Source organism: Entelurus aequoreus, linkage group LG13 (assembly GCF_033978785.1).
Source record: "Entelurus aequoreus isolate RoL-2023_Sb linkage group LG13, RoL_Eaeq_v1.1, whole genome shotgun sequence".
Lineage (NCBI taxonomy): Eukaryota > Metazoa > Chordata > Actinopteri > Syngnathiformes > Syngnathidae > Entelurus > Entelurus aequoreus.
In genome coordinates, this window is record NC_084743.1 from 42,406,684 (window position 1) to 42,431,015 (window position 24,332).

At 42.2% G+C, this 24,332-nt stretch overlaps 1 protein-coding gene across 1 annotated transcript in view; it reads left to right on the forward strand.

Annotated features, from left to right (window-relative positions):
- Nucleotides 1-24,332, forward strand: part of LOC133663422 (A disintegrin and metalloproteinase with thrombospondin motifs 15-like) — a 60,940-nt gene that overhangs the window by 11,426 nt on the left and 25,182 nt on the right. The window contains exons 2-3 of the mRNA XM_062067883.1: nucleotides 1,263-1,395; nucleotides 11,910-12,077. Of these exons, the coding sequence (XP_061923867.1) occupies nucleotides 1,263-1,395; nucleotides 11,910-12,077 (301 nt within the window). The remainder of the gene's footprint in view (nucleotides 1-1,262; nucleotides 1,396-11,909; nucleotides 12,078-24,332) is intronic.

The window sequence follows — 24,332 nt, forward strand, 5'->3', positions numbered from 1 at the left end:
CTCAAAAGAAACGTACCACAGGGCGCAAAACAATAAACAGAACATCACTCCCGAGGGAGGAAAAATGGCGATAGCAAAATCTACACTGATCTAATAACGAAAAACAACAATCTAAGATTAGCTACACCAAAAGAAAATCGCTCACGAAGAGGAAGAGACAAAAAGCTATAAACAGAAACTACACTATAAAGAGCTAAGAAAACTACAAATTAAAGCGCTCCAAGAGGAGAGAAAAATGAAGGCAGAGCACTATGAAACTAGCTCCAAAAAACTGACCAAAAAATTTAGCAAATCAAAATCACTCTTCTTCAATACTTAGCGACTTGGACAACACTGTGGAAGACGGCTGGCGGTACACGGTGAGACGATATAATCTGGCAACAAGACAGGGGAAGACGAGGACTATATACGGGTGACACAGGTGGGCACAATCAGGCAATCAGGAAAGACATCAGACCAGTGACACAGGAGGAAGGGCAAGTGGCCTGAAACGAGAGGAGGATTAGACTTTCAACATAAAACAGGAAGTTCGTCAGACAACCCCAAAACAGGACTTCCCTCACCGCGGTGTGACGCCTTATTCACATTCTCTGTGTGTAATACTGTATGTTTAGCCTCGTCCTACAGTGATGACTGATACTTGATAATGATACTTAAAGAACTGCAGTTTATTTGCCGTAGTGGAAGTGTTTATTATGAATATAGAGGAGCGGCTCAACACTGTGTATGGAGACAAATAATTACCTGCTAGCTGCTTGTCAGCCGGGGGATTATGATAAGAAAGGATCAGCGTTTGTGATCGACAATAAAATACATAGATTTACAATGGTGATCGTATATATTTTCTCGAAATGTCGCAGATCGATCTGCACAACACTACATTAAAATTAAAGCACAACAGTATTAACCAGGATTTTACCACAACAACAACAAAAAATGCACCGATGTAAATGTTCAACCAAATGGCTAGTATTGGTTTCGGTAATGTCAACCATCACTGATGTTGCCGTCAGTCAGCCAGCCTGAGGGGCGTTGACATAAACGGGTTCCACTGCAACTGCATTGTGGACTACATACAAGTAATCATCTCTATGCATCAACAAACTGTTAAAGACAAAGATAGACCATCTGCCTTTTATTAGTGTCTGCCACTACTTTTTCCTTCTCTGGCTCATGCTTCAGATATGCAAAACCTAATATGAGTAAGATTACGATTCCTTCACAAAGCAAACCTTTTCATAATAAACTCTGTTACTAACCAGAATCTTTGCGGGGCCACAACCTGTGATACCTTGGGGATGGCCGATGTTGGGACAATGTGTGACCCCAAGAGAAGCTGCTCGGTCATTGAAGATGATGGCCTGCCGTCAGCCTTTACAACAGCCCATGAACTTGGTAAGAGAGATCTATGTACTGTTGCAGATAGTTTTGTGTTTGGGAAAAAAAGGTTGATACGAGTGGTTATGTGACAGAAAATATAAAGAGTTTTTTAAAGAAGACCTATAATGATTTTGATCTAAATTTAAAGGCCTACTGAAATGAATTTTTTCTATTTAAACGGGGATAGCAGATCCATTCTATGTGTCATACTTGATCCTTTCGCGATATTGCCATATTTTTGCTGAAAGGATTTAGTAGAGAACATCGACGATAAAGTTGCAACTTTTGGTTGCTGATAAAAAAAGCCTTGCCTGTACCGGAAGTAGCGTGACGTCAAAGGTTGAAAGGCTCCTCACATTTCCCCATTGTTTTCAATGCAGCGAGAGCGATTCAGACCGAGAAAGCGACGATTACCCCATTAATTTGAGCGAGGATGAAAGATTCGTGGATGAGGTTACGTTAGAGTGAAGGACTAGAGTGCAGTGCAGGACGTATCTTTTTTCGCTCTGACCGTAACTTAGGTACAAGCTGGCTCATTGGATTCCACACTCTCTCCTTTTTCTATTGTGGATCACGGATATGTATTTTAAACCACCTCCGATACTATATCCTCTTGAAGCCCTTTGAGACACTTGTGATTTAGGGCTATATAAATAAACATTGATTGATTGATTGATTGAAAATGAGAGTCGAGAACGCGAAATGGACATTCACAGTGACTTTTATCTCCAATACAATACATCGGCGAAGCACTTTAGCTACGGAGCTAACGTGATAGCATCGGGCTTAACTGCAGATAGAAACAAAAGAAATAAACCCCTGACTGGAAGGATAGACAGAAAATCAACAATACTATTAAACCATGGACTTGTAAATACACGGTTAATGCTTTCCAGCCTGGTGAAGGTTAACAATGCTGTTGCTAACGACGCCATTGACGCTAACTTAGCAACGGGACCTCACAGAGCTATGCTAAAAACATTAGCTATCCACCTACGCCAGCCAGCCCTCATCTACTCATCAACACCCGTGCTCACCTGCGTTCCAGCGATCGACAGCGCGATGAAGGACTTCACCCGATCACAGATGCGGTCGGCGGCCCGGAGACGGAGGAAGTCAAGGTGAGGTCGGCGGCTAGCGCGTCTGCTATCCATCTCAAAGTCCTCCTGGTTGTGTTGCTGTAGTCCGCCGCTAATACACCGATCCCACCTACAACTTTCTTCTTTGCAGTCTTCATTGTTCATTAAACAAATTGCAAAAGATTCACCAACACAGATGTCCAGAATACTGTGGAATTTTGAGATGAAAACAGAGCTTTTTGTATTGGATTCAATGTGTCCGCATACTTCCGTTTCAATGATTGACGTCACGCGCATACGTCATCATACATAGACGTTTTCAACCGGAAGTTTAGCGGGAAATTTAAAATTGCACTTTATAAGTTAACCCGGCCGTATTGGCATGTGTTGCAATGTTAAGATTTCATCATTGATATATAAACCATCAGACTGCGTGGTCGGTAGTAGTGGGTTTCAGTTGGCCTTTAAAACTCTACATTGCTGTCTAGATAATATATATTGGATATGCTATGGTGTGAATCTTGTATAACTATTTCTCCACAGTCACGTTTATAACACCTTTTTTGAGTCTGTCTGCAAGATTTTGTAGGGGTTCCTAGATTGCAAATGAGACAACACCCCACCCACTCCAAAATAATCAAATTATCTTGTAATGATTTACACTGTTTAAATATATATATATTAAAACTGTCACCGCAATTTATTTTTCAAAATAAACTTCATGAACATTATAAAAATTCACCTGGTCACAACATTATGTACACCTGCCTACTCGCCGATCGAGTCAGACTCTGCATAAAAAAAAAGCTTCTTCTTCCAGCATTTATGTCCTTGCATGTCTGTGTTGTATTGCACATGCCAAGATTTGAAGAAAATAATACTTAATTTTTAATTTTTTGTGTTTTCTCATAGACTGAAGCAGAGGGAGAGGAGCTCCTCCCCCTCTGGTTGAGAGCTTGAAATAATATCTAAATAAGTACGTCCACATTGTGGCGACATCACAACGTAGCGAGACTCAAGACCCCGCGAACGGACATCCAGAACTGCGTGCAAGGTCACGCCAAAATGCATGAACCCCATGATTTTAGCATTGCTTAACACAACTATCCAATTTTGTAACAACATTCATAAGTCAGAAAATACAAATTCATAATGTGTCCTTATCTGATTTATATAGGATTATTTTAGCTTTAATCTAAAATCTGAAAAGCGCTCTAATACAAAAACTAAATGTCCTCCAATAATCACAGAAGGCCGTTTTTTGCTAGTATTCTAGTGAAGTCCTTTGTAAATATTAAAGATGGAAGGCTATATAGGCTACCAGAAGATAACAGCTACACAACAGCAAAGCATACTGTACAATAGCACACTTAACTGAACAATATTGCAGTCTAAAACATGAAATTTGTCATTTTAAACAAGTTAAAAACAAATTGCTGAAACACCAAGCTGAGAATACACTCAGCATGTGTAATCAGCAGAATGCAAGTACAATTATATTTAATATCAATTTAGGTCAGTGCATCCAGGAAGTGCACAATTAACAAAGGAAACAATCACTGAGAAAAGTGAACTGAGAACAGCGAACAACCGAACATGATACTTGAGTCACGATAGGATACAACATTGTGATATTGTGAAACGGCGATATATTGCGATATTCTACATAGTTCACTGATACATTTAAAATGCAGCTTAGTATCAAGTTGTATTAATATATACTAGATGACAATAATAATTTGTTGTCCATAATTGGTTGCCAATTAAATGTAAAAAACACCCTGTACTTCTTAACTGCCTATTTCTTGTACCGCCTTGTGTTGTATTTTGGGCCTGGCATTGACCCCAGGATGCAGATACAGCAGGCGAATGCAGGTAAAATGTATTTGATAAAGCCAAAAACAAGGGAGCACCAGCGTGTGCATCACGGGTGACGAGACATAAACAAACAGACAGAGTAAAAAGCTAGCTTAAATAGATTCCTGAAAGGACACACCTATTTCTGGTTTCAAGATTGCCAATCAGGGACAGGTGAGAAAGCCAACACTCAGATCAGAGGAGAAGTGAAGGCAAATGGAGGCAAACAGGAAGTGGAAACAAAAATAAGAGCGCTGGACAGGAAACATATGGCAAGAAACTAAATAAACAAAAGTCCAAACTAGTGTTTACAGGTCATGACAGCTTGCTCATCACTAACCCTGAACTGCAACATAGCTGTACAGCTACACTTAGCTCCACTGCTGCCATTATTTTTAGTTAGTTACTGTCTTTCTGCTTTGTAGCCAGGATGGCGACAAGTACGGGCGTCCAGCACTGCACACTCACCATTTTGAGTGCTAAATCCGGGTAGTGCCAGTGCAGTGCATTTTGCCGTATTTCTCAGTGTGGACGCACTTATTGACTTAAAAGTTGAGCTGAATCCCATTTCTCAGTCCTTTCCCATAACCTGCACCCACACAGACTAAGCACCCCCATATTTCAGTTCTAACATCTTTGGTTAGCTGTAACAGAAACAGGCATCATGTCAAAACAACACATTTTATGTAAAGGCCCCTGGAGAGGCTCCATTCCTCCAATATATGTAATGTAATAACTAATTACACAATTTCCCCCGACCTTTTTGTCTCATAGTTATAATTGAACACACTCAAACCACAGCTCTGTTTTTCTTTTGCAAAGTTTTTCATGTTCATATGAAGGGAAAGCAATTGTTTCCTTGGGAACTGAATTCCCCTGTCAGGCATAGTTAAGTACATGGATGTATGCCATACTTTATATTCCCAGGCAACGACATTCCGGCCTGCTATGACATCAGCTCCAATTAAAGCCTGACTTCATACATATTAAACAAATGGCTTGGAAAATATGTTTTATGTGCCACAGTGTTGCCTAATACAGCGAAACCCGCTTAAGTCGGCCTTGTTTATGTCGATTATAACTGTCGACCAACTCTTTTGTTACACAGCACAAGTTCAATGCAAACAATGGCCAGTTTTGGTTTCAATTTCGGTAATGTGGATGACTGCTTAACTTGACGTAAGTCAGCAAGTCACAGGGTTTCCACTCAGAGCCTTGTATAAAGAGAGTATGGACAACGAAACAACCGTCACCGTGTTTGCTACCAAGGACGTGTGCGGCTGTGCCCGGAATCATGAATTACAGTCGGATGACATTAGTTTTCCTGATAAAATAAACCATAATATTTTGGCTATTATAGTTCTCAACATACTACAGCTCATAAACGTACAATAAAACATGCTATTTTTTCGTCAAAATATAATTTTGCGGTACTTGATGCACTCAGCTGTAGACATTCATGCAGTGTTTGGTGATCAGCAGGCTGTCTGACACGCTCTCAATGTTGCAACAAATGTAAAAAAATACACAGAATGACCAAAAAACCCTCATTATGCCAAAATGCTCATTAGATTTGGACCAACAATTACTGCGCTATTATTTAATTTATATATATATATATATGTGTGTATTATTATGCACTATTATTTAATTGTATGTATAATTGTATGTATATACAGTGGGGCAAAAACGTATTTAGTCAGCTACCCATTGACAATCAATGGGTGGCTGACTAAATACTTTTTTGCCCCACTGTGTATATATATATATATATATATATATATATATATATATATATATATATATATATACATATATATATATATATATATATATATATATATATATATATATATATATATATATATATATATATATATATATATATACATTTATATATATATGTATATCCATTTTCTACCGCTTGTCCCTCTTGGGGTCGCGGGGAGTGCTGGAGCCTATCCCAGCTGCATTAGGGCGTAAGGCGGGGTACACCAGGGACAAGTCGCCACCTCATCGCAGGACCAACACAGATAGACAGACAACATTCACACTCACACTGACATTCACACACTAGGGCCAATTTAGTGTTGCCAATCAACTTATCCCCAGGTGCATGTCTTTGGAGGTAGCAGGAATCCGCACTACCCGGAAGGAACCCACGCAGCCACGGGGAGAACATGCAAACTCCACACAGAAAGACCTCGCAGTACACACACATGCACACGCACGAACACACACACACACACACACGCATACACATCTATATGTATATATACAGTCGTGCTCATAAGTTTACATACCCTGGGAGAATTTATGATTTCTTGGCCATTCTTCAGAGAATATGAATGATAACACAAAAACCTTTCTTCCACTCATGCTTAATGGTTGTGTGAAGTTATTTATTGGCAAACAACTGTGTTTACTCTTTTTAAATCAAAATGACAAAAGAAAGTACCCAAATGACCCTGATCAAAAGTTTACATACCCCAGTGACTTTGATCTGATAACATGCACAAAAGTTGACACAAACAGGTTTGAATGGCTAATCAAGGTTCCAATCCTCACCTGTTACCTGTTTGTTTGTAATTAAAGGCCTACTGAAACCCACTACTACCGACCACGCAGTCTGATAGTTTATATATCAATAATGAAATCTTAACATTGCAACACATGCCAATACGGCCGGGTTAACTTATAAAGTGCAATTTTAAATTTCCTGCTAAACTTCCGGTTGAAACGTCTATATATGATGATGTATGCGCGTGACGTCAATCTTTGAAACGGAAGTATTGGTACCCCATTGAATCCAATACAAAAAAGCTCTGTTTTCATCTCAAACTTCCACAGTATTCTGGACATCTGTGTTGGTGAATCTTTTGCAATTTGTTTAATGAACAATGAAGACTGCAAATAAGAAAGTTGTAGGTGGGATCGGTGTATTAGCGGCTGGCTGTAGCAACACAACCAGGAGGACTTTGACTTGGATAGCAGCCGCGCTAGCCGACGCTAGCCGACGCTAGCCGCCGACCGCACGGATGATCGGGTGAAGTCCTTCGTCCTTCCGTCGATCGCTGGAACGCAGGTGAGCACAGGTGTTGATGAGCAGATGAGGGCTGGCGTAGGTGGAGCGCTAATGTTTTTATCATAGCTCTGTGAGGTCCCGTTGCTAAGTTAGCTTCAATGGCGTCGTTAGCAACAGCATTGTTAATCTTCGCCAAGCTGGAAAGCATTAACCGTGTAGTTACATGTCCATGGTTTAATAGTATTGTCGATCTTCTGTCTATCCTTCCAGTCAGGGATTTATTTATTTTGTTTCTATCTGCATTTGAGCCCGATGCTATCACGTTAGCTCAGTAGCTAAAGAGCTTTGCCGATCTATTGTCGTGGAGATAAAAGTCACTGTGAATGTCCATTTCGCATTCTCGACTCTCATTTTCAAGAGGATATAGTATCCGAGGTGGTTTAAAATACAAATCCGTGATCCACAATAGAAAAAGGAGAAAGTGTGGAATCCAATGAACCCTTGTACCTAAGTTACGGTCAGAGCGAAAAAAGATACGTCCTGCACTGCACTGTAGTCCTTCACTCTCACTTTCCTCATCCACAAATCTTGCATCCTCGCTCAAATTAATGGGGTAATCGTCGCTTTCCCGGTCCGAATCGCTCTCGCTGCATTGTAAACAATGGGAAAATGTGAGGAGTCCTTCCTCCGGTGACGTCACGCTACTTCCGGTATAGGCAAGGCTTTTTTTTTATCAGCGACCAAAAGTTGCGACCTTTATCGTCGTTGTTCCCTACTAAATCCTTTCAGCAAAAATATGGCAATATCGCGAAATGATCAAGTATGACACATAGAATGGATCTGCTATCCCCGTTTAAATAAAAAAAAATCATTTCAGTAGGCCTTTAATGTGTGTTTATAAAAGGTCAGTGAGTTTCTGGGCTTCTGACAGACCATTGCGACTTTCATTCAGTGCTGCACAGATATTTCTGGATTCTGAGTCATTGGGATGGCAAAATAATTGTCAAAGGATCTGCGAGAAAAGATAATTGAACTGCATAAAACAGGAAAGGGGTATAAAAAGATATCCAAGGAATTGAGAATGCCAATCAGCAGTGTTCAAACGCTGATTAAGAAGTGGAAAATGAGGGATTCAGGTAGACCAGCAAAGATTTCAGCCACAACTGCCAGGAAAATTGTTCGAGATGCAAAGAAAAATCCACAAATAACTTCAGCTGAAATACAGGACTCTCTGAAAAATTGTGGTGTGGCTGTTTCAAGATGCACAATAAGGAGGCACTTGAAGAAAAATGGGCTGCATGGTCGAATGGCCAAAAAGTTCAATTTTGGTCTCATCACTCCAAATTACTTTGTTCCAGAAGTTTTGAGGCTTGTCTCTGTGCTGTTTGGCGTAAGCGGGATACTTTGTGACATTTTCGCAGAAATGGCTTTCTTCTGGCGACTCGACCATGCAGCCCATTTTTCTTCAAGTGCCTCCTTGTTGTGCATCTTGAAACAGCCACACCACAATTTTTCAGAGAGTCCTGTATTTCAGCTGAAGTTATTTGTGGATTTTTCTTTGCATCTCGAACAATTTTCCTGGGAGTTGTGGCTGAAATCTTTGCTGGTCTACCTGAATCCCTCATTTTCCACTTCTTAATCAGCGTTTGAACACTGCTGATTGGCATTTCCAATTCCTTGGATATCTTTTTATACCCCTTTCCTGTTTTATGCAGTTCAATGACCTTTTCTCGCAGATCCTTTGACAATTCTTTTGCCTTCCCCATGACTCAGAATCCAGAAACATCTGTGCAGCGCTGGATGAAAGATGCAATGGTCTGTCAGAAGCTCAGAAACTCACTGACCTTTTATACACACACATTAATTACAAACAAACATGTCACTGGTGAGGATTGGAACCTTGATTAGCCATTCAAACCTGTTTGTGTCAACTTTTGTGCATGTTATCAGATCAAAGTCACTGGGGTATGTAAACTTTTGATCAGGGTCATTTGGGTACTTTATTTTGTCATTTTGATTTAAAAAGAGTAAACACAGTTGTTTGCCAATAAATAGCTTCACACAACCATTAAGCATGAGTGGAACAAATCATTCATATTCTCTGAAGAATGGCCAAGAAATCATAAATTCTCCCAGGGTATGTAAACTTATGAGCACAACTGTATATATATATATATATATATATATATATATATATATATATATATATATATATATATATATATATATATATATATATTACGGCTGGGCGATATGGCCTTATATTAATATCTCAATATTTTTAGGCCATGTCACGATACACGATATACATCTCGATATTTTGCCTTAGCCTTGAATTAACACTTGATGCAAATAATCACACCAGTATGATGATTCTATGTGTCTACATTAAAACATTCTTGTTCATACTGGATTAATATATGCTAATTTCAAACTTTCATGCAGAGAGGGAAATCACAACTAAATCAATTTACCAAAACTATACTTATTAAATAGTTATTAAGAAGTGGCACAAACATTCACGTGAGTTGAGTTGAGTTGAGTTGAGTTTTAGTTTATTTCGAACATGCAAGCATACACACATGATACATCACAATTTCCAGTTTCACTTTTCAACATGTTCGAAAAGGAGTAGGAAGAAGCAGAGCTTATTTAATCCTACCCCTTTTCTTTTACATAACAGTTTCTAAAACTTTTGTTCACTTCCTGTTCTCAATTTATTCACAATATACTCCATAAGTAATCACAATAAAGATAAACAAATAAAAAATAATTGGTGAAGTAAGTCATATTACATATAATGAGATACGTAAGATTATTTTGAGAATGAAAGAATTAAAGAATGAATGAATGAAAGAATGGATGGATGGAATAAATCCATATGTTGTTGTATGTGTTGATGTGAAAATGGAAGACTGCAGCCTCAATTGGGTCAGTGCTGGTTGCTTTGGCATTTTGTTGGGTGTGTCACCGACCGGAGATGTTGACACGCAGAGTTTCAAGCACTCCTTATTCTCTAGTGGGTGACTTTTCAAATGATGCTACAAAATAGTAGTGCTGCTACTTTTTGTGACAACGCTTTTGCCGCATACTTTACATATTACGGTGTCTGTTCAACATCTTCCCGCTTGAAGCCAAACCACCGCCAGACGATGGACCCCGTGCTGTTTTTCTTGCACCACCTGCCACTGCTAACGTTACCATGTCGCTACCTCTCTGCTCGGCGAGAGGTATGACGTTGCACGCGCGACAGTATGTGACGTATGTAAGAAGGTGTGCTTGTTTTATCTCTCTGTGAGAAAAAGAGACAAGAAAGAGAGAGAAAAGCCTTTAGTGTAATGCCCGCAGCTAAAAGCAACTGTGTGAGAATGTATACTCGAATACTCACGAAATAGTAATTTTCTATATTGCACAGAGACAAACCCGCGATATGTCAAGTATATTCGATATATCACCCAGCCCTTATATATATATATATATATATATATATATATATATATATATATATATATATATATATATATATATATATATATATATATATATATATATATTATATATATATACATACACACACACACACACACACACACACACACACACACACACACACACACACACACACACGCACACACATATATATATATATATATATATATATATATATATATATATATATATATATATATATATATATATATATATATATATATATATATATAATTAATGGATTTGTAGATGCACTGAAACAAATTCTAAGTTCATTGTGTTGACGAAACTTCATCGAGGTTTCCCTCAGAATTTTCAAGTTAACTCAAAATGTTTTGCCAGAGAATTATTTGTAAAATGTAAATTTTCAGAATATGTTTTTTCTATTTTTTGGCCAAAGTAAAACAAAGAAAACGACCTGAAGTTGTCTTTATTTTTCAGTTATTATGCCATGATTTTAACAGTCTGACTGACTTCGAAAAAAGGTTTTCCTCCTTGTGGCCCCTGATCTTAAATGAGTTTGACACCCCTGATTTATATATTTTTGTACTAGATTATTGCCGTGTACAATCCATAATTAATTTACTGTTGACATTCTCTTTATACACAACTCTGTTTCCAATGTAACTGCATGTGAACTTAAACTACTATAAAAACTAACAAAATGCTCCAATTGGACCTTTTTAAATGATAAGCAATGACATTTTATTGTTATTGTATTGAAGACATTAAACGGAACCACCATAGCAGCTCGTTTGATAAGAATACAAAAACTACAAATTTGAAATATTAATAGGCCCCAATGGAGGAAAACTACATCAATAAACTGTCATACGTTCAAGAAGAATCCTTCATTATCTCCCAATCTCCGAATGTTTCTAAAGAAAGTTACAAATAAATGCGTGAGCAATGACTACTTTTGGTTTCGGTAATGTCGACAACCGCTTATGTCGACATGAGTCAGCAAACCCGGACATAAAAACGGGTTCCACTGCAGCACAAACAGAAGGCAAATCTTGTTTTCCCATGAACTAAACATGAAATACTTCTTCTCTCCCTTTTTAACCCAATCCTCATAGGTCACGTCTTCAACATGCCCCATGATAATGTGAAAGCATGCGAGGAGGTCTTTGGGAAACTCCAGGAGAATCACATGATGTCACCAACTCTAATTCAGATCGACAGGAGTCGTCCCTGGTCTGTGTGCAGCGCGGCAATCATTACTGAGTTTCTGGACCGAGGTCATGGTTAGTGAAAACTTTGTTGTATGGACCTAGACACTGAAGGTCTACTGATTGTGTGCAGGCCTTTCTTCTCAGCTGGTTATGATCTAGTTGTATATCTTTCAAAGACAGACATTGACTCCTTTTGAGTAAGGCGTTGTTTTTTGTACTTTCAACTGCAACTTATAACTCTCTGACTTTGTGGTATCACACAACAATATAAAAGCTTTATAAGCAGTGGTACCCACGTTTTACAGTAATCAAAATTATAATCAAATGTGTTATAACAAAACCCAAACCCAGTGAAGTTGGCATGTTGTGTAATTCGTAAATAAAAACAGAATACAATGATTTGCAAATCCTTTTCAACTTATATTCAATTGAATAAACTGAAAAGACAAGATATTTATTGTTCGAACTGAGAAATGTATTTTTTATTTTTTGCAAAAAATCATTAACTTAGAATTTAATGGCAGCAACATATTGCAAAAAAGTTGGCACAGGGGCATTTTTACCACTGTGTTACATGGCCTTTACTTTTAACAACACTAAGTTAACGTTTGGGAACTGAGGAGACCAATTTTTGAAGCTTTTCAGGTGGAATTATTTCCCATTCTTGCTTGATGTACAGCTTAAGTTGTTCAACAGTCCGGGGTCTCCGTTGTCGTATTTTACGCTTCATAATGCGCTACACATTTTCAATGGGAGACAGGTCTGGACTACAGGCAGGCCAGTCTAGTACCTGCACTTTTTTACTATGAAGCCACGCTGTTGTAACACGTGGCTTGGCATTTTCTTGCCGAAATAAGCAGGGGCGTCCATGATAACGTTGCTTGGATGGCAACATATGTTGCTCCAAAACCTGTATGCACCTTTCAGCATTAATGGTGCCTTCACAGATGTGTAAGTTATCCATGCTTTGGGCACTAATACACCCCCATACCATCAAAGATGCTGGCTTTTGAACTTTGCGCCTATATCAATCTGGATGGTTCTTTTTCTCTTTGGTCCGGAGGACACGACGTCCACAGTTTCCAAAAACAATTTGAAATGTGGACTCGTCAGACCACAGAACACTTTTCCACTTTGCATCAGTCCATCTTAGATGAGCTTGGGCCCAGCGAAGTCGGCGGGGTTTCTGGGTGTTGTTGATAAATGGCTTTCGCTTTGCATAGTAGAGTTTTAACTTGCACTTACAGATGTAGCGACAAACTGTTGTTACTGAAAGTGGTTTTCTGAAGTGTTCCTGAGCCCATGTGGTGATATCCTTTACACTGTCGCTTTTTGATGCAGTATTGCCTGAGGGTCCAAGGTCACAGGCACTGCCGCCTACGTGTAGTGATTTCTCCAGATTCTCTGAACCTTGTGAAGATATTACAGACCTTAGATGGTGAAATCCCTAAATTCCTTGCAGTAATTTATTGAGAAATGTTGTTCTTAAACTGTTCGACAATTTGCTCACGCTTTTGTTCACAAAGTAGTGACCCTCGCCCAATCCTCGTTTGTGAATGACTGAGCATTTCATGGAAGCTGCTTTTATACCCAATCATGGCACCCACCTGTTCCCAATTAGCCTATTCACCTGGAGGATCCAAATAGGTGTTTGATGAGCATTCCTCAACTTTCTCAGTCTTTTTTGCCACTTGTGCCAGCTTTTTTAAACATGTTGCAGGCATCAAATTCCAAATGAGCTAATATTTGCAAAAAATAAAGATTTCCAGTTCGAACGTTAAGTATCTTGTCTTTGCAGTCTATTCCATTGAATATAGGTTAAAAAGGATTTGCAAGTCATTGTATTCTGTTTTTATTTACCATTTACTCAATGTGACAACTTCACTGGTTTTGGGGTTAGTTTTTCCAAACTAGTAATCAGATTAAAGTTACTAACTCAAACTCACTGTTCTTTACTATTTTTGTCATTTTCTTTAGCAAAATATTTGCTTTCCTCTAGCGTCTTGGTCATGCCGCCAGTTCCCGAGTCATGTTCCACAAATTATGTTTTCAGCACAAGGACAATTCACGTGTAAAGCGGTCATTAGACCAAGGAGCGAATGTACCTTTAGAAAAACAGGATCATTTCTAGGGGCAACTGAATGTCTCATGAAAACAATTGATAATGTTTTCTTTTATTTAGAAATATTATCTCCATATTTTGTCTTAATTTGTGCGAATAACATCGAACATCCAAATTCCTAATCAATTATGATATATTTGAAATCTTCTCCCTCCTTTCTCTTGCAATGGACCCATTCCATATTCCTCACATGTACAGACTAGATTCAGGGAGACCAAAACAAAGTTGTTGTTTTTTTTAATAAAAATTAAGTTACCCAAGTAGGACGGAGAATATGCGAAGGCGAGTAGAAACCAACGCTTTTGATTCACTTTAAAAAAATTTTTTTTACCAGGTACCACCGAAGAAAACACCAAGTACCATAGTGTTAGATCCACTATGGACTGGACTCTCTCACAATATTATGCTAGATCCACTCGACGTCCATTGCACCGGTCGCCCAGGGGGGTCCCCACATCTGGTCCCCTCCAAGGTTTCTCATTGTAATCCCATTGGGTTGAGTTTTTTCTTGCCCTGACGTGGGATCTGAGCTGAGGATGTCGTTGTGGCTTGTGCAGACCTTTGAGACACTCGTGATTTAGGGCTATATAAGTAAACATTGATTGATTGATTGATTGATACCACCATAATGACCAACATTAAAATACAGTTGCGAAGTAGGCCCAAGTATTCATAAAAAAAAGGCTGAGGTTTTATTTAACATGTATATTTAATATTTACTATCTCTTTTAATTTGTTCTTGTCATCGGTTGATGAAATAGTTTGTATAGTATTACATGTTTTTAATATTTTTTTATTTTATTTGTGCAGCTGGGATAGGCTCCAGCACCCCCGCGACCCAAAAAGGGACAAGCGGTAGAAAATGGATGGATGGATGGATGTTGTAACAGAGTGGGTACCATGTTATGTTACGTTCCATATGTAGTTTATTTAGAGTATACAGATGTGGTTTCCCATGGCCTTAAATGCATCATTGTTATGTGCAGGTTTCTCTGCCAATGTTTGTCTTCGTAAACATGTGTTCAGCGTGTTAATTGGCTAGGAGGCTAGGAAAGGGTGGACGCAAGCGGAGAATGTGGAGAACATTCGGTTCCCACCTGTGTTGAGTGAAAGAAATGATGGAGTAAAACAGTTTTTTTTGTGTCTTAATTGTATTTTTGGCATTGACTACGGCACAGTCGTCGGATTGTAACAATTTCCATTGAAGGCTGATAGACCTTTGATAACGGCTCCAGTCAATGGTTAACTATACTAGATGTTGATTATGTCAGAGTCTGTAGGTGACGAACCCCAAGATGCAGAGACAGCAGGCATTGAATGGGAAAACATGATTTAATTCAGCTCTATAGCAAAAAAACAAACAAAAGGGAACAAACAAAAGGCGCGCACAAGGCGGAAAACAAACTAAGCTATAAACTAAAATAGCACAAAGCTAACTGTGGACAATAACCAAAAACACTTACTGTGACACGAAGGAACTATGAGTAAAGCGGAGTGGACAAAAGTAGACGGAGCTACAACGACAAATAGGTAGAAGGTAAGTGACAAGGGACAAGTATTGTAATGACAATGATCCAGCAGTGACTGGAGGGCAGGACAGGTTTAAATAGGCAGCTGGCTGACTGGCACCAGGTGTGGCCACGTGCCAATCAGCCACAGCTGAGGGGACAAAGCACTTAGGGAGACAATCAGGAAATGAAGACAAAATAAAAGCACTGACAGGAACTAAAGACAGGAAACTAAGATAAACGCAGAGGAAAACTAAAACTTGATCAAACTGTCAGGGACAACCCTGACAGATTAATGCTTTTGTTACATTACAGTAACATTTGGGTAAGGTGATACTCGTACAGTAATGTGCAGCAAGCATATAGTTTGTGACAACATGGAATATTAAAAGTTGGTGGTTATTTGGCGAGCCCCTATGCCTAGGTTTGCTTTGGGCTTCCAAATATGCCTCTGATCAGACCATAATTGTCTACCATGACAGAATATTGATTTCATTTGGAATATGTTCAGTTAATGAAAGGGGACATGTTTGTGGGTCCTCCATTGAGTCTGCTTCCATTGTTTGACTGCACAATTACTTCTATATTTTTACCATTACTTATTACTTCTGTAATTTTGCTACGGTATCAGACTTTTTTAATGTATGTATGTAACCGGAGTTCTCTTCCTCTGCGTTGTGTAGAATTGAATGAACACGACCGACACCAGGAGTTGGTGCTCAGCTGTACTTTACTGACAATACAGAGAATACAAACGTTGTCAATATGTTTCTGCCATCGTCGAGCCCCTACACAAATATAATAGTACACAACGAGAAAAAGTGAACTTAAAGTTCTTAACAAAACAATAAATGCACTTTTCGGTCGTCGCATGTACACCTTCCTCTCCCGTTATCGTGGACAAAAGGGAAGTAGAAAGGCGTGTCCAACACATTGACAAAACATCGAACAACCTTCAGGTATTTTTTTATGTAACTTACACATTTTGTGTAATTATAACAATAATACTACATTATAAAATACATTACATGACATAATTGACTCCGTTACATCCATACATCCATCACGTCCACATGGATGGATGGACCCCGTTACATGTAGAGCACATACCTGTATGTTGTTTACATTGTAGTTATTATAAAAATGTTTAAACAAAACATTTTGATGAAAGCATGGAGTAGAAAAACATCTCACTGAGTTGAAATCATTTGCTGACACTTTGGTCCCCATGAGTTTAAAAATCCCATCTGCGCCCCTTATGTAATACATACTTACACAAATAAAACATTATGAAGGGAGGAGAGAGACGGGCCTTTTCTAGCTGAAAATAGACTTAGACTTCCTTTTTATTGTCATTCAAATTTGAACTTTACAGCACAGATAAGAACGAAATTTCGTTACATAAGCTCATGGTAGTGCAGGATAAAAAAAAAAGCAATAAGGTGCATATATAAATAAATAAATATATATAAATAATATATAAATATATATATAAAATAAATGAATATATATAAATATATATACATACATAAATAGATCACTGTACAGATAAATATATTGCCCTTTTTTACATGCGTCCACGTTTATGGATGTATGTTATATTGTCTTTTTTATTCCAGCGAGTTAATCCATTTGGGAGGAGTTGAGGGGATAATTTAATTATGATGCGTTCAAGAGTCTTACGGCCTGAGGGAAGAAGCTGTTACAGAACCTGGAGGTTCTGCTTCGGATGTGCGGAACCTCTTTCTAGAGTCCAGCAGTGAAAACAGTCCTTGGCGGGGGTGGGAGGAGTCTTTGCAGATTTTCTGAGCCCTGGTCAGGCAGCGTTTTTTTGCGATCTCCTGGATAGGAGGAAGAGGAGTCCTGATGATCTTTTCCGCCGTCCTCACCACTCTCTGGAGAGACTTCCAGTCTGAGGCATTGCAGGCTCCAGCCCAGACAGAGATGCTGTTGGTCAGCAGGCTCTCTATAGCGCCTCTGTAGAATGTGGTGAGAATGGGGGGAGGGAGCTGTGCTCTTTTCATCTGACGCAAAAAGTGCATGCGCTGCTGAGCTCTTTTTACAAGAGCTCCGGTGTGTAGGGACCAGGTTATATTGTCAGTTATCTGCACCCCCAGGAACTTGGTGCTGCTTACTCTCTCCACCGCTGTGCCGTTGATGTAGAGTGGAGCGTGGCTGGACTGGTGCTTCCTGAAGTCAACAATGATCTCATTGGTCTTGTTGACATTCAGGACCAGGTTGTTGGTTCTGCACCAGTCAACCAGATATTTCACCTCCTCCCTGTAGTCCATGTCGTTGTTGTCACGGATGAGGCCCACTACTGTCGTGTCGTCCGCATACTTCACAATGTGGTTAGTAGTGGACCTGGCGCAGCAGTCATGAGTCATCAACGTGAACAGCAGCGGACTCAGGACGCAGCCCTGGGGGGAGCCGGGGCTCAGGGAGATGGCACTGGAGGTGTTGTTGCCCACTCTCACAGATTGGGGTCTGTCTGTGAGGAAGTCAAGCAGCCAGTTGCAAAGGGGGGTACTGAATCCAAGGGGGGCCAGTTTGCTCACCAAGTGCTGCGAGATGATGGTGTTGAATGCTGAGCTGAAGTCCAGGAACAACATCCGCACGTGTGTGTCCTTTCCTTCCAGATGTTCTAAGCTCAGGTGGAGTGCAGAGGAGATGGCGTCCTCTGTGGAGCGGTTAGGGCGATAAGCAAACTGGTATGGGTCGAATGTGGGGGGAAGTCTGGAGACAATATATTCCTTTACCAGCCTCTCGAAGCACTTCATTATGATGGGGGTGAGTGCAACGGGGCGGTAATCATTGAGGGAGGAGATTGTGGTTTTTTTTGGCACTGGAATAATTGTGGCCGTCTTAAAACATGATGGTAACACAGCCTGGGTCAGCGAGATGTTGAAGATGTCTGTGAGAACCCCAGCCAGCTGGTCTGCACATCCCTTAAGCACCTTGCCCGGAATGTTATCAGGTCCTGGTGCTTTCCGGGGGTTCACTCTCCTCAGGGTTTTCCGGACATCCGCTATATCCAGGTTGAGCGGCTGCTCATCAGGGCGAGGGATGGATTTTCTTGCTGGAGCGGTGTTAAGTCCCTCAAACCTTGCAAAGTAGCTGTTAAGGTCATCTAGGAAGCTGATACTGTTGTCACAGGGACAGGGGGCAGCTTTATAGTCCGTGACGACCTGTATGCCCTGCCACATTCGGCTAGTGTTTGCAGGGTTCTCGAAAAAGTCCTGCACTTTCTGACTGTGAGCACGCTTTGCAACCTTAATGGCACGGTTCAGGTTAGCTCTGGCTGATTTTAATGCCACCATGTCGCCAGACTTGAAAGCCTTGTTCCGAGCCTTCAGCATTGCACGTACCTCACTGTTCATCCAGGGTTTCTCGTTGGCCCGTGTGGTGATGTTCTTGATCACACTGACATCCTCCATGCACTTCTGAATGTATGCGGACACAGACTCTGCATACTCCTCCACACGTGTGGTGATTTTTGGTGGCGGCTGCTTTGAACACGTCCCAGTCTGTGGTTTCGAAGCAGTCTTGTAATGCTGACATTGCTCCCTATGGCCAGGTCCTCACTTGCTTCACTGTAGCTTGCTTCCTGATCAGCAGGGGCTTGTATGCAGGAATTAGCATCACAGATAGATGGTCTGAGGAGCCGAGGTGGGGGCGTGGTGCAGCTTTATACGCCTGTTTAATAATATTACTATTACACCAAGTCCAATCTGCTTCCACCCCTGGTTGCAAAATTCACATATTGATGGAAATAAGGGAAAACTGTTTTCATGTTAGCTTGGTTAAAATCCCCTGCCATGATGAAAACTCCCTCTGGATGTGTAGTTTGCAGTTCATTGATGGAGCAGTACAAAGCATTCAAAGCTTCTTTGGTGTTAGCACTGGGGGGAATGTACACTGCTGTGAAGATCATAGCACTGAATTCCCTGGGTAAATAAAATGGCCTGCATTTTATAATTAATAGTTCAACATCAAGAGAGCAGTGATGTGTTACTATCTTCCCATTATTGCACCAGTCATTGTTGACGTATATACAAACACCACCGCCTCAGGATTTACCAGTGAGAGATTTGCTCCTGTCCGCCCGAAACATAGTTAGCCCCTCGATGCTAACTGCCTCGTCTGGAATGGTTGGTTTCAACCACGTTTCTGTTAGAAATATGGCGCAGCAGTCTCTCATCTCGCGTCTTGCATTTAAGTCCAGCTTCAGGTAGTCCAGTTTGTTCTCCAGGGAGCGGACGTTTGAAAGCAGGATGGAAGGAAGCAGCGTTCTGTGGGGATTAGCCTTTAGCTTTGTTGTTAGCCCCGCTCGGCATCCCCGCTCGGCATCCCCGCTTCTGCTTCCGATCACACCGCTTACGTGTCTTCCGTTGACGGTCCCCGCTGGTACTTGACTCCGCTGCGTCAAAGGCCGCTGGATGTAGCCGGTGAAGTATTCCCATGCTAGCGAGGAGGTCCAATGTACACGCATCTTTCAGTCCAAAACGGCCCGTTCTGTCCACATCCAGAATTGTCTGGCGGTTGTATGTGACCACGGAGTGTCCACGCTGTAAGCCAGCCATGAAATGTAAAGAATTGTCCGGTATTTTTGCCAAATTGTTCTATACTACCATGAGCGTCTGCAAGCCGCAGCCCGTCAGGGCGCCGCCATCTTGAATAATACTATAATAATTGAATAATTGAATAATAATTAAAAAATACAACCGTCATTTTGATTTTTTGTCAGTTAATGGACTATCGTTTTTGTCTTGTAAATTCAACAAAGCTATATTAAAGAAAATAAAATACTATCTATCTATCTATTTGTTGGCCTTGTCTGTTGGCGCACGTTAAGCCTTCCCCAGATCAGATGTTGCTGCACAGTGTGTCATGTACACACAGGAAGAACTGAGGTTTGTTATTATTTGTTATGCCTTGGCGAGAATGAGGACTCAGGTGCAGAAGGGGGCCATTTGACACAGGCTTTATTAAAACTGTTTTCTTTGAAATCTCTTTGAACAGAGTGATTAAAACAAAGCGGCTACAGAATCTAGCTTTGATACATTAGAGTAACAAAAGACATAGGCATAAGGCAATAAACGGAAAATCACTCCATAGGGAGGAAAAAGGCAATAGCAAAATTACACACGATTCTAATAACAAAAAAAACAACAATCTATGATTAGCTACAAAAAGGTAAATCACTCATGCAGGGGAGACAAGAAACTATAAACAGAAAGTACGCTATAAAGAGCTGAGATAACTACAAACTAAAGCGCTCCAAGAGGAGGAAAAAAGGAAGGCAAGGCACTATGAAATAACACACAAAAAACTTGACCAAAAACTTTAGCAAACGAAAATCACTCTTTCTCAGAGGAAACAAAGAAATCAATAAATAAGGCGAGGCAATACTTAGCAACTTGGTTCGAGACTGTGGACGAAGGCTGGAGATACGTGACGAGACGATATACTCTGGCACAGGACAAGAGGAGGACGAGACATTTATACACATGAGGGAGGGTGACACAGGTGGGCACAATCAGGCAATCAGGAGAGACATCAGACCAGTGAAACGGGAGGAAGAGCAAGTGACCTGAAACGAGAGGGAGAGTTAACCTTTCAAAATAAAACAGGAAGTTCGCCAGACAGCCCCAAAACAGGACTTCCCTCACCGCTGTGTGACATTATTATGATGCAAAACCAACTTTTCTTACCTGATGGCACCTGTCTTTGTGTATTTGGGATCCCCATAACTGGAGGAGTGGTGGAGATATTAATAAAATACTTTTGCCTCTTTCCAACAAGCCGTTTACATGGAGTTTACATGAAGAGCTTTGTGTTACGTACGACAAGGAGGAAGGAGACGGCACGACAGCAGAAGGTCTAGCTCAACAGGTTTTATTTGAGCTTTTGACGAATACGTAGGGTGTGTATGCTACTATGTGTGTGGATGCAAGGCTATGTGTGGACGTTAACCAAATATGAATTACCTGGGGTTGTTGTAAGTGCGTGTTGGTTGTGGCAGCAAACACGTCCAGAGGGGTGAAGTAAAAGAGGTCCGTGATCCGAGCGAGGTTCGTGGGGCAGAAGAGAGGCGTCCAGAAGTCCAGGTCCGAGCGCGGGGGTCGAGGATCGAGGAAGGCAGTCAGAGTCCAGGGGGAGATCAGCTGGTGAGGCGCACGGCTCACTGCTGAGACACGGAGGTACTGTGGGAACAGGAGACGACAAGGACAGATAAGGACTAGGCACGAGGGAGACAAAGCGAGCAAGAGAGAGAGACACAGAAGAGGAGCCAGAGACGTGAAGCTTACTGAACCAGGGCTACGTTCCGGCGTGGAGTAGTCAGCGGAGTGAGCCTTTATACTGCTCCCTCTCATCAGATCCAGGTGTGCAGATTGGAGATTGCCTCCGGCTGCGGAGGCGTGTGGGCGCGGTCTGCGCGTCACGTGCAGGGGCGTGTCCTGCGGTTTTCACCGCGAAGCCTCTAGGTACTCCCGCCAAGGAGGGGAAGCAGAATGCGCGTGCGCCGTAACTGTGCCCCTCCTCTTATGCGAGGCTCCCGACGAGCGCCACAGAGTTCCAGGGTTGGCCCGATAGAAGTCCTCCAGAAGGGAGGGGTCAACAAGATAGGAGGCTGGTATCCAGGATCTATCCTCTGGGCCATAACCCTCCCAATCAACCAAAAATACCAGATCCCTACCTTGTCGACGGACCCCGAGGATCTCCCTGCCGGTCCAAAGAGGGTCACCGTTATCCAGGATTCTAGGAGGGCGGGTGGGTAGGGTCAGGGGAGGAAAGTGGAGAGCTAGAGATAGGCTTGATCTGGGAAACATGGACCACCGGATGTCGCTTCACTGAGGGATGCAGGGTTGATGATGGCTTCTACTAGGTCCCACAAACCGGGGTGAAAGTTTACGGGAAGGTACCTGAAGGTGGAGGTCTTTAGCTCGAAGCAGAACTTGTTGGCCGGGAGTGTAGGCAGGAGCTGGAATGCGTCGCCGGTTGGCACTGCGGCACATCCTTTCGGAAGCCCTCAACAGGGAAGCACGGGCGGTCTTCTAAATTTGGTGGCATCTTTTGATGTGTTTGCGTGAGGAAGGGACAGCTGCCTCGACCTCCTGTCGGGGAAACATAAGGGGATGGTAGCTAAGGGAGCACTCAAACGGGGACAAACCAGTAGCAAAGCTCTTCATTGAGTTGTCGGCGAATTCGACCCAGGGCAGAAACTTGCTCCATGAGGCGGGTTGGCGGGCGGCAACACAACGCAGGATGGTCTCCACACTCTGGTTTGCCCTCTCCGCTTGCCCGTTACTCTGAGGGTGATATCCTGACGTAAGACTGACCGTAGCCCCAATCCCTTTGCAGAAGGTCTGCCACATCCGGAACGTGAACTGGGGGCCACGGTCAGACACAATGTCCATGGGAATACCATGCTGCTTGACTACGTGGGCTGTGAGGAGGTCCGCCGTCTCGGAAGAAGAGGGGAGTTTAGGCAGAGGAACAAAGTGTGCGGCCTTGGAGAAGCGGTCAATAATGGTGAGGATGGTGGTGTTACCTTGGGATGGGGGAACCAGTGATGAAGTCCAGGGCGATGTGTGACCAAGGACAACCGGGGACAGGTAGAGGGCACAGTAGTCCCACCGGCGGTCTGTGGGAAGACTTGTTGCGAGGACAGGTACTGCATGCGGCGATAAACTCACGGGTATCGATGGCCATCGATGGCCACCAGAACCGCCGGCGGATGAATGAGAGAGTGCGCTGGAATCCCGGATGGCAGAAGACGCTGGAATTCCCCGAGTCCAAGACTCTGGGGCGTAGCTCTCGGGGAACAAAATCTTGTTGGGGGGGGGGGGGGGGTCGTCCCCCTGGTCCGGGATTGGCCTACAGGGCGGCCCGAACCTGGTTCTCCACTTCCCAGATGACCATGCCGATTATTCTGGGAGGAGGGAGGATGGGTTCCTCAAGGGCGGTGCAGGCGGGCTCCTCTGAGAACTGTTGGGACAGGGCATCAGCCTTGGTATTGCGGGAGCCCGGCCTGAAAGAGAGGAAGTAGTCAAAACGACAAAAGGATTGGGACCATCGGGCCTGTCGGTCGTTGAGCCTTCTGGCTGACCGGACATGCAGGAGGTTGCGGTGGTCTGTAAGGACCTGAAACTGGTGCTTGGCCCCCTCGAGCCAATTCTCCACTCCGCCAAAGCGTTGTGTAATTCCCTGTTACCGGCATTATAGTTCCGTTCAGCGGGGGATAAGCGTCTGAAGAAATACGCACATGGGTGGACGCTGTTGTTCAGCTTGGAGCGCTGGGAAAGTACCACTCCAATTCCAGAGTCGGAGGCGTCCACCTCCACAATGAATGGGCAGTTAGGATCTGGGTGAACTAGGATAGGCGCAGAGACAAAGCTCTTCTTAAGGGTTCAGAATGCCATCCCGGCTTCTCGGGTCCACTGAAAAGGAATGTTGGTTGAGGTGAGAGCATGGAGAGCTGCGGCCATCCTACTGAAGTCCTTGATGAAGCGCCTGTGGAATCCAGCGAATCCCAGGAAGCGCCGCAGCTCCGTCCGCCACTCCACCACCGCCTCCACCTTCTTGGGGTCAGCCTTGATATGACCCTTCTCAATAACAAAACCCAGGAAGTCAACTGATGGTGTGTGGAACTCCCATTTTTCGGCTTTCACGAAGAGGCAGTTTTCCAGTAGT